The 10,995-nt window shown below is 43.1% G+C and overlaps 2 protein-coding genes across 3 annotated transcripts; one reads left to right on the top strand and one right to left on the bottom strand.

Annotated features, from left to right (window-relative positions):
• Positions 1-2,471: 2,471 nt before the first annotated feature.
• Positions 2,472-3,394, bottom strand: MRPL36 (mitochondrial ribosomal protein L36). Of its 2 annotated transcripts, none has more exons than XM_039387522.1 (2): positions 2,931-3,394; positions 2,472-2,870 (listed from the first exon to the last, which is right to left on the bottom strand). In XM_039387522.1, the coding sequence occupies exon 1, from the start codon at positions 3,268-3,270 to the stop codon at positions 2,965-2,967; it is 306 nt and encodes a 101-aa protein (XP_039243456.1). In that variant the 5' UTR covers positions 3,271-3,394; the 3' UTR covers positions 2,472-2,870; positions 2,931-2,964. The 2 variants fall into 2 exon arrangements, with proteins under 2 accessions (XP_039243456.1, XP_039243455.1); XM_039387521.1 differs by having other exon boundaries at positions 2,472-2,921; positions 2,962-3,394.
• Positions 3,395-3,469: 75 nt separating this feature from the next.
• On the top strand, positions 3,470-10,393 carry NDUFS6 (NADH:ubiquinone oxidoreductase subunit S6). Its single transcript, XM_027719369.2, has 4 exons — positions 3,470-3,651; positions 4,693-4,746; positions 8,314-8,436; positions 10,247-10,393. Exons 1-4 carry the CDS (start codon positions 3,493-3,495, stop codon positions 10,310-10,312), a joined length of 402 nt encoding a protein of 133 aa, XP_027575170.1. The 5' UTR covers positions 3,470-3,492; the 3' UTR covers positions 10,313-10,393.
• The last annotated feature ends 602 nt before the right edge of the window (positions 10,394-10,995 follow it).

Raw genomic sequence — 10,995 nt, 5'->3', positions numbered from 1 at the left:
ACATCAGCTAAAAAATGGTACTTACAAGTGTGACATTCAGTACTCCCATCTAACATTTGGAAAAATTGAGATAAAGGCAAAATTACTTTTTCAGGATTATAGAGCAAATATGCTGTTCCAGTGATGGCCGTGAACGCTCCATTCTTTTGAATGCTCCACCCCAAGTATCACAAACTGACCATCCAGATGACAACACATGAATTTTTTACAGCTGTAATAAACACCTGAATTCAAATTAGTTCACATCTCAAGTTTCAGACCAGTAGTGCTACAGTCAAAGGCTTTAATTAGGAAACAAATTTTTCTAAGTTTTTGAAATAGGCTGCTGAGCCAGCACTGTATAAAAGCTTGTCTTAGGCTAAATGAGATGAAAACATAGTAATTTGTGCCTCCCTATGCTGTACAGTAACCTTACCCCTAAATTTCACTCTCTGTTTCTGCGTATAGACCATGTTTGACTGCGTGAATCTGTCCCAGAGTCCCACATACTCCTGAATTCAGAAAGTCTGGTCAGAGAACAACTGCTGCTCCTTGCAAGTTGTACATGCAGGTCTCTCTTCACCATTTGCTGCTCTTGGCAAATGGAGCCCTGGTTTGACCACCCCCCCAGTGGCCCACTAGCAAAATTTGTCTTGCACCAGTGAGCTACCTTTTTCTGACAGCATCAAGGGGCTGGATGAACTTTTTGGGAGGCAGTAAAACCAGCTGCCAATTATCTTTCCTAAAAAAACCAACCAACTTGCAGACCTTCACTTCATCTGATGGCCAATCCACAGCTCAGTCCTTGCACAGTTCTTATCATCCTCCAGAAAAGTGGATAGGCCTGGGTTTTCTGGACATAAACAGACTGTTTACCTTAAAGGTGTCATGGCTAGGCTTTGCGAACGAAGGTTTGGGGACCTTAAAGGTGTATTAATATCTAAATTGACAAGGTATCACAAGGGTTCACAGCACACAGGCCTTTTCTTCTGCTGGAACAAAACACACAGCACACACTTAGAAATGTGTAGCATTAACACTGAGAATTAGAGCTTTTACAATCTCTAGTTGCTAAGACTGCTTAACCGAAAAAGCATGTTAAAGGTGTAAGATTTTTCCATTAAATTTCTCTGCTTATATTTTATTTTCATGCACAAGCAGTGGGTATTCAGAAAGCAATTCTTTTTCATGACTGTGAATTTCAATAAAACCTTTTGAAGTACAGCAAGTTTTCTGCTACTTCAAGTTTCTTTCATTTTGAGGAGACTTTTACATTTTGAATCAGTCTGTCTCTCTCTAGTTAGATGGAGCTAGCCATTTCTCTCTCCCTTCATTGCCATGAATTATCATGGCTGGGCTTTGCGAACGAAGATTTGGGAAGGCTCTATCCACATTTGTTACAGGCACGCTGGTGGCTAATGAGGCCAATACGAGATAGACACGTCTGATTGTATGGAATTATAACTGGGCAGAAAAGGTCTTCAAGTCATCATACTATCCAACGTTACAGCAACTTCAAAAACAATGTTCAACCCATTTCACCTCTTCTAAATCTGGGACGCTCTCTCACAGTACTCTGGCAAACTTGTAGCAGTAACTTGATAGTTGTCCTAAAGTTTACTTTGGTACCTTTTGCTAACAACTTGCAGTTCACAGAAAGATTGAACATTCCTGCCTCAAGCATAGCCATATTCTGAAGCACAAGGAACACCTTCGGGGATTGCAGCAATTTTGGTTAATTAATTCATGGGTACCAATCTGTCAGTTTGCATTCACCATTACGCTTGCTTATGTGACCTCTGAGGCATTATTGCTCTCTCCAACCTCTATTACGAGAGAGTTGTTTCAAGGGACACAAGAAAAAAAGAATAATTCTAAAGCCTCACTGATTCACTGCAAGTGAGCCTAAAGCTTTGCAGAAGCTTAAAGTAAATTAGGTGGAATCTGAAATTGCTATTTTTACCTTCTTTGCTGTAGAGACCTTCACCAAATGGTTTACAATACCCACCTAAAAGGCAGTGATTCCTAGGTATTGCCTCTTCATTTGTGTTACAGTTTGGGAAACTGTAGAATAGCAGGTACTGTAGAAACCATCAGAGGACTTGTCTGAGGGAGGCTGTAAACACTTCTGAATACACAGTGAATGGTCAATATATCATTAAATTACTTAAGACAATAAAACTTTAAAAAGTGTTTATTACTGTATACTGACTAAAATACCATCTCCCTTCAAAACCCAGTGATAAGCAGCAAGGGTTATTTACATTGGCATTACTGAAGCTACACAGGATTATGTCTGCTGTAGCTCAACAGTTAAAAGAAATTTCTACCTCACCTATGAACCAAGGCAAAAGCTAGAATATTATCTTCCAATGTGACATATTTCATATCATCTGCTACTTAAGAGCCCACCTGAGTTTGAAACTATTGGTTCTGTTATCACAGTTTTCAACATCTCAGGTTTTGGTTTTTTTTAAGAAAAGAAAACCTTGTATACTGTAAGAATTAAGTTTATTTTCATTTTGCTTTAATTAAACAGAAATGCATCTCAGATTCCAATGATTCAGCTTCATCCTTACTAATTTAACAGCGAGGCGATTTTAAGTAAGGCTTCACGACTAAGATGACGAGAGGTCCTGAGAGTTGTGGCTTCCCATTTCAGTTCCCAGTATCCACGGTCTACCCACGGTCTGAAGTTACGGCAAGGACCGTCCAGGATCTAACTCACTCTACATCTGGGTTAGGATGAAACATTGTCCCGCGCACCGTTTTGCGGTCCGTGTCTCCGGCAGTCGGCTCTCTGAAGCCAGGGCGTAGCCGGGTGACAGCCCGCGGTCCGGGGGCAGGGACAGCGGGGGGGCTCCAGGCCCGGCCGGCGAACGCCGGTCTGGTTCCGGGCCCGCCGGGACGGCTCCGGGCCCGCCGGGACGGCTCCGGGCCCGCCGGGACGGCTCCGGGCCCGCCGGGACGGCTCCGGGCCCGGTTCTACCCCTTGCGCTGCTTGTGCCGGGGGTTGGTCTTGCAGTACACGTAGAGCCGCCCACGCCGCCGCACGATGAAGCAATCCTTGCAGCGCCTCTTCAGCACCGCCTTCGTCTTCAGCCCCGCCACCAGCGCCGGCAGTGGCGGCCCGGGCGGCGGGGGCACGGCCAGCAGCCCGCGGGGGGCCCAGCACGGCGTCTGGGCCCCGCTGCCCGCCGCCCGCCCCCACGGGGCCAGCGAGCAGAAGGGCGAGCGGCACAGTGAGCGCAGCGGGCCCGCGGAGGCGGCCCGGGCCAGGAGGGACAGCATGTTCCGTGCCCTGCGGGGACAGCGCGACGGTGAGGAGACCCGCCCCGATACCCCCTCCCCTCCGCGGTGCAGGCGAACACCCACCGCACGGCGCTACTCTCCCCGCGCTCACCGCCGCCACGAGTGACCCCCGCAGCCGGAAGCGCGCGCAGGGTCCGGGGAGGGGCGGGGCCAGGGCCACGCCCCGCCCGCCCGCCCGGGACTCACGTGGCTGGCGCGAAGATGGCGGCGCCCGCCGCGACCTTCCGCTGGCTGGTGCCGCGGGGCCGCCCGCTGCTGTCCAGGCCTGGGGCGGCCGCCACCGCCGCTGCTGCCGCCGCCTTTCGGCCTTATGGCGTGCGGGTCTCTGAGACCGGCGAGCTGGTGACGCACACAGGGCAGGTGAGCGCGCCGGGCCCGGTGCTGCTACCCCTCCCCTGCCCGGGGAGGGCGGCGGGCGCGCCGCGGGGAAATAGTGCCGGGGCTGCGAGCAGCGCGCTGGCATGCTGTGATGTAAAGGGGCGGCTTAGGTTGGACATTAGGAGGAATTCCTTCAGAGAAAGGGTGATTAGACATTGAAATGAGCTGCCCAGGGAGATGGTGGAGTCACTGGCGATGTTTAAGGAAAGACTGGACTTGGTGCTACGGTCTGGTTGACGCGGTGGTGTTGAGTCAGTGGTTGGACTCGATGGTCTCAGAAGTTTTTTCCGACCTGTGATTGATTCTGTGTGATTCTGTGATTCTCCGTTTAGTGGGCGCTGTGGAAATTAGTGTTCTTGGATGATACGTACGCAGGTTTCAGAAATAAAAGAAGCCAACCCTGTTTATTAGTACAGGGTCATTGGCAATTACCGGGCGTTCCGGTCTGAACCCGGCATTTGACCCAGCCGAGGAGCTGACAGGTGGGAGGTACGCTTGTGTCAGTGCTTTGTAGCTCCATTTTCTCTCTTCTCTAATGGAGAAACTGAGCGTGCGAGAGAGGGATGCTCATGTGGTGCCCTGTGGAAATGCGAGAGGGGCACGACTGGTGGATATAACGTGCGAAGGCTCTCACTGTGGTTAGTTAACGGAACATAAATAAATACAAAACTTGAATTTCCTAGTTTGGTTTGCTTTCTAGATGACAGTGGGAGATCAAGGAAAGGCATTGTGAGTAATAAATCTGTGTTCACCTTTATGATCAGAACTAAGGCCTCTGTTTACTGGCTTTCATGGCACACCCCCATACCAGCAGTTTCCTTTTCTTTTCTGCTTTATAACGTGGAATTTATTTTCTTGTGTGAGAGAAATGGAAACTACTTTTCCTATGTAGTACATACTTGTAAGATGACGATAATACTTGAAATCAGGGAAGCAGTTCAAACTGTTTATTCTGTAAGCCTTTGTGTTCTTTGTTTATAGTAGTTGCTATTTAAATAAGATCAAGTTTATTTTATGTTCTAGGTATACGATGAGAAGGATTATAGAAGAGTTAGATTTGTTGGACGACAAAAGGAGGTAACTCATTCTTCTTTTTCTTACGGAGGAGGGGGTAGTTTGTGGTTTTTTTTCCTTTGTACCTGATAGTGATATCCTCAACCTGATTGTCATTGAAAAAACCCAAAAAACAAAAAATTGCCAAAATAACCAACAACCAAGAAACCAACCAAACCCAAAAACCCCAGCCAAAATGAAACAAACTGGTTTGGATTTTGAGTTTCAGTGTTTGGTTTTTTTTCACTACAATGAAAATTCTTTTTAAGACAGCTTATAATGTCTTCTGTCTACCTTCCTAGTTTTGACAAACTTGGAAAACTCAAGACTTGCTCTACACCTGTTAAGTGCTTGCATTTAGGTTGTTGAAGTTGTAGGCATTTGAGCATCTTAAACTCGGAACCGTTTTTGTTTAAAAAAACTTTTCGTATGTTTTTAATGTCATTGAAAAGTCTTTTAGCACTGAGTTTTCTCAAATGATCAAGCAGTACAGCTCCATCAGGGATCTCCTGGCCTTTGGGAGAGAAATAGAAATTGTTTAATCTAAATTGTATTTCTCAATTTCTGAGCCTTTGATTAGTGCTTTAGTGTTAATGCTGTAAATGTTTATGTATAGTGGAGGCATTAAATATCAGGCGTGGTAGATTTTTAATGTAGTTGCAGGTAATTATTTTCTTCTTAAATCAACCTGAACTAATTATACTGATTTCCAAGTTTTCATAATCAGTTCACCTCATTGTGTTGTGGATACAATTTAACTCATACTGTGTGACAAAAATGGGGATTCTACATGCAAAATAATTAAATGAAAATGTCAAAATGCTGAATTAGCTTACTTCTGGAAGGGTAGTTGGCAAAGGAGGTAGGTCTCTTCCAAGTGCACTGCCTGTTTCTGTGCTACTTCTGTAAGTTTGTAGGAAATGCTCCTTAAGCCTAATTCTCCACAGGGCAGGGTCCCTCTCATGTGCCTGGCCATTAGGTGATTTCAGACTCTGTGTGGTGTGGAACACCTAGGGTTTTCAGTTCAATTCAGTTCTTGGTTCTCCAGCAAAAGTCAAGCTTTAAGTCTGCTGAGCAAGGTTTAGTGCTAAGTTTTAATTGTGAAATTGGGACAAAATTTACACCTTAAATACTAAAATGATCCTCATCTTTGCTTATTAATGGGATCTTTCTGTAGGAGCTCTGCCATTGTCCCACAGTGTGTTTCAGCTGCTGGTATTAGGGTTTGACATCCGTGTCTGTAGTCTGAACGTTGTCTTGTTTCTGAAGCAAAAGCTCACCTGTGGTGCTGGTGACTTGTTCCTTCTCATCACTTCCTCTCTTTGCCTTCAGTATGGGCCAGGTGGTTGAGTCTGGCTTGTGATCGGCCCAGACCAGCCACTGGGCCCAGAAAGCCAAGGCAGCTTTCTTGTCTGGGAACACGGCCACTGGGCACCCCCAGTGGGGGGGTCTGTGCCCGTGCTGTGGTGCTTCAGGTGGCCAGGCTCAGGGGCACAGCCTACCATATGTGGTTATTGTCCCCTCAGTTCTGCCAGCCTAATTGTTTAGGAAACCCACGTGTTTTAGCTGACATCATTGCTCTCTGTGCTGGATGTGCAGAACTGGGGGATTAGTGCTTTCTGGCAAGGGCCTAAAGCAAGTAGCTTTGACAAAACCGAGCATGGCAACTGCTAAACTGCACCTGCTGCAGTTCAACTAGGACTGCCCTTCTATAACCCCTAAGGTAGCACAGGACCCAATTCAACACTGCCATCCTCACTTTGGCTCTACCCTTTCTGTTGGGCTAGTGCAGCAGCTGAAGATGTGAGGAAAACTGACCTCAGTGTTGGTCTGTTTTAAATACTCTCTCCTGCTTTCCCTCTAGGTCTTTGGACTTGAGTCAAATCCAAGTTTGGTTTTACCTCTTTGGTCTTCCTAGATCGTGTTCTGGCACAGGCAAGTAGGTGGAAAGAAACAGCAATGGAATTGTCAAACTGACACTGTGGCCAGGAAAAAAACTGCCCACTGAATTATGCATTGGGCAAGGCATATCTGGATGTGCTGAGGGAAACATCTCCTTCCTGCTAAGTACTACTGTGCTTTATTTGAAGGGACTTGATGTAACTGAAACCACTTCTTTTTTCTTGTGGTGTGTTTTCCCTGTGAATTCCTGGACTGTCTCTTGTTTAGTAGGCTGAACCACAAACAAATCAGCTATAGAGTGGTTTAGAAGTTCTTGCTTTCCCCTCTCCTCACAAATACCTTTGTGGTTAAAAAATGTTGGCAAGAGTGGAGTTCTTGCTTCTGAGCTTGAAGCAAAGGGGTATCGTGGTGCTATCTCCCTCCTTCTTTAGCACGAAATCAAAGATGCACATTTTTGAGCGTTATTAAAAACAGCAGTAAAAGCCCTTGCCGTTTGGCAGAAGTTACATATGACTTGTTGACACAGGCCCCAGGCAGTGGGGTTCTTGATGTTGCGAATTGTTTCAATACCAAAACTTAATTTTTTGTTAACTTTTTTAAGCTATCATCTTTTGGTAAAGACAAATTTTTTGTTGGCAAAAGTGACTTTTCCATTTCTGTACCAAAAATGCAGATTTTGGGGAGACTTCATTGGAGACTTGGTGAAAGATAGTACATAAGAATACCATTGTAGTTCTTAAGGATTCATATGATGGATGTGTAGCTACCTGTTTCCCAAGAATTTCATCCTCATTCAAATACCAGCATGTTTATGAGCCTTATACACAGAGCAGTGGATAGTGCCTTCTTTGGGTGTACATATTATTTGATATTCATGTGTGTATGACATCACCTTTGAAAAAGCTGGCCCCTCCTGGAGTATTTTTACCTGAGCTGTGGTAGTAGTTGTCTACTCAGTGCTTATTTGGAGTCTATTGGAGTGCTGTAGTTCCTGCTGAGGCAAAAGTTGCCAGCCTGTCCAGGGATGGATATGTTTGCCAGGCCATGCAGGTGTGGTCTAGGAATAAGCCCTACTTGTCAGTGATGTGCATATTCAGGAAGTGAATATGATGGATTTACAGAGTGGCGTAGTGACATTTAGAGACTTTTCTTTTTTCTAATGATGAACAATTTGTCTTTCTGACTTGTTTTTATACACCGCATTCATGTTTTTGTGAGATTCTTGTGTGTGATAAAATAAAGTGTGTGGTTAGAGACTCTAAATTACCGGCAGTTGTTTTATCTCATGCCTGACCTTACTTGTCTCACTATTATTTTTGAGTTTATCAGCAGTGATTTTGCAGTTCTATCATGTAGTCACTAAAGCAGAATACAGAGGCATTGTTGGTTAAATATCTTCTGTTCTTGTCTGCTTGTTCCTGCTCACCTCTCTGCTGAATCTGCTTGAGTCACATAAACCCAAGCACTGACGTGACCTGTCTTATCAGGGGAAGGGGATTACTTTTTTACAGTTTAGCGTGTAGTTCATTGATCTGGCTTATGGCACAGAGTTGGTGGAGAAGATGGAAGAAAGCCTGTGCAGTAACTTCTCACAGTGGCTGTAGTGGAACTGCTTGGGAGGCAGCAAATAGAAATTGCTTTCTGTTTGACTGGGGAAGGCATCTGAAAGTTTCCCTCTTTTTCTTACAGGTGAACAAGAATTTTGCAATTGATTTGATAGCAGAGCAGCCTGTGAGTGAAGTTGAAAGCAGAGTGATATCATGCGACGGTGGTGGTGGAGCTTTGGGACATCCTAAAGTATACATCAACTTGGTAATATCATTATTCTGCCTATAGCATATTTTGCTTGTAAATTGTTTGTAAGATTATCTACTTTTTGTCATGTTAGTTTAACCAAGTAAAAATTTAACCAAGTAAAAGGAGTAACCCCTTGAAGTGCTTTTTTTATTTGTTGCCTAATATAAAATAGGAAGAATTAGAAGGCTCTTATTTGAAGTCACGGAAATTTCTTTTTGAAATTTTGATTAATAGGACAATATTTTTTAAAAAAAGAAATTAAGTGAAGTAGTAAGAACAAGCAGTGCCTTGAGACCAAGGAAATAATATTCTCGCTGTGTTTTGAGACTCTAATTATTTAAATGCCACCATGTAGACTGACAATGCATTTGCAGTATTCTTAGGAATATGCAGTTTGTTTTGAATTTTGAGAGTTAAGGGAAAAAAGGAGAAAACCAACCAAATAAACCCCTCTTTCAGCCTTTGGGAATCTTGATAGTTTTGAAGGTTGAATGTTTCAATCATAGACAGAGAGTCAATGAAAAATAATTGTTGTATTGTCCTCCTATTGACTGTAGTGATTATTTCCAGTGTATTCTTGTTCTAGAGAGTAAAAATACTGAGGCTACTGTTATATGACCTTAGTGGAATCAGCGATGATGACCTGTTTCTTAAGTACTGTTCTCAGGCAGACTATGATTGCAAAAGTCTTTAAATCTCTGCTTGCTTTGACATTTTCTTATTGCCCAAAAGAGCGATAGGGGAGAGCTGGTGTCCTTTAGTGTTGTTGTGACTCCTAACTATAACCACAAGCATTTTTATTTTGAAAAAAGAACTTTGTAATGATTCATTTGACATTATTCAAAGTCAAATGCTGGGAGGTTCTGATTTGTAACACTTAGGAAACTTCAGCCTTAACTTGTGAAATGTTCTCCTGCCTTAACTTGTGTAGCACACTAATGTTGAGTTGCATTTATGTTGATTTGTTTGACCTGTACCACACTCTTCTTGAAGAATGCTTTAGTTTGTTGTGAATTTTGAGGTCTTTTTTGTGTTAATAATCAAATTACAAGATGTCTGATTTAGATCTTGAAAGCTAAAATCTGCAAACAGAGAGAATGGTTTTAGATCAGCTTGTTTCCCCTACTCCTGACAACTGAAATCTAGGCTTTTGGGAGTGGAGGGTAGTTTGGATTATTGGCTTTGAATCTTGTAATAACTAATAATAATGAATCTTGTAATTGACTGCAAGTAGTTGTGTTGCTAAATAACAGAAGACTCCTGAGTATTTAACTGTCTTGTATTGTATCTTTTGGAGAAAATAATAAAATTTTATACAGCAGTAACTACTCCTTTTCTCTAAAATATTTTCTTTCAGCATTTCTGATGGATTTCTACTGAAATTTTCCTCCTTCCTGTAGTGAACAATAACTCTGTTACTTACCAAAATTCCTGTCTTGGAAATGCCAAATCCTATTCTATATTAAAATAATTATGAAGTGATCTTTTCAGAACATTGAAACAGATATAACTGAACTAGCTTAAGGTGTCCAGTTTGGAAAGAGGATCCTTTATTGCTGAAGAGATGTCATTTGGCTTGACTTTTATATTGTCGAAATTAGGCCTGGTAGTTGAAAGTGTGGCAGGAGAGCTGCATAGGATATAGAAATAAAGCATGAACCTCATACCATAATTTTTTCTTCCAGTATTTCAAATAAGATTAAACTCAGTACTTCAGCTATACTGATCAGTTTTAAGATAGCACAAATAAATAAGACAATAATTGTAATTTCTAAAAGTTTTATAAAGTGAAAATAGCAGCTGTTTCATTTTTATATTTTTGCAGGACAAAGATACAAAGACTGGAACATGTGGCTACTGTGGACTTCAGTTTAAACAGAAACATCACTGAAAGATCATCCCTGCATGATTGCCAATTTCTGTTCAGATGTTAACGTTCAACTATAAATAAACAATATATTTAGAAAGCCAAGATTAGCATTTGTGTTTATCTTAACTATGGAAAGTCCAGTCTGTACCTTTTTAAAACCCAGGCTTGTCAAGTATTCCGGAGCTGAATGGTATTACAGTATCTGCTTTGCACTTAATTTGGTCTTTGTGTTTGACAGACTTCTCGCAGGCTTGGAAGTGGTGTTTGGCTGCAGCATGGGTTTGGTTTGTACTGGGTAGATATGTATTCTTTGCAATAGTGAATTGGATGTAACTGTTTACTAGGTGATTAATTATCCTAGGTGTTTGTCTTTTGGCATTGTGTGAACTCTAGTGGGTTGACCCTGGCTGGATACCGGGCACCCACCGAAGCTTCTCTATCACTCCCCTCCACAAGTGGACAGGGGGAAGAAAATATAACCAAGGGTTCATGGTTCAAGATAAAGTTTGGGAGAGATCACTCACCAAATACCATCAAGGGCAAAACAGACTCGACTGGGGACATGAATTGAATTTATTGCTAACAAAATCAGAGCAGAATAATGAGCAGTAAAATAAATCTTAAAAACACCTTTTCCCCCACCCCTCCCTCCTTCCCAAGCCCTACATCCTCCCCCACTGTGGCACAGGGAGATGGGGAATTGG

Source organism: Pipra filicauda, unplaced genomic scaffold, assembly GCF_003945595.2.
Source record: "Pipra filicauda isolate LSUMZ 115617 unplaced genomic scaffold, ASM394559v2 scaffold56_size3634133_pilon, whole genome shotgun sequence".
NCBI lineage: Eukaryota > Metazoa > Chordata > Aves > Passeriformes > Pipridae > Pipra > Pipra filicauda.
This window is presented reverse-complemented; position numbering and strand designations above follow the sequence as displayed.

What these genes read in the sequence shown, in the direction of transcription:
- MRPL36 (XM_039387522.1), bottom strand. Translation starts at nt 3,270, where the DNA reads ATGCTGTCCCTCCTGGCCCGGGCCGCCTCCGCGGGCCCGCTGCGCTCA.
- NDUFS6 (XM_027719369.2), top strand. Translation starts at nt 3,493, where the DNA reads ATGGCGGCGCCCGCCGCGACCTTCCGCTGGCTGGTGCCGCGGGGCCGC. An exon ending in TTGTTGGACGACAAAAGGAG is followed by an intron (nt 4,747 to 8,313) that starts GTAACTCATTCT and finishes TTTTTCTTACAG; the next exon opens with GTGAACAAGAATTTTGCAAT. An exon ending in CTAAAGTATACATCAACTTG is followed by an intron (nt 8,437 to 10,246) that starts GTAATATCATTA and finishes ATATTTTTGCAG; the next exon opens with GACAAAGATACAAAGACTGG.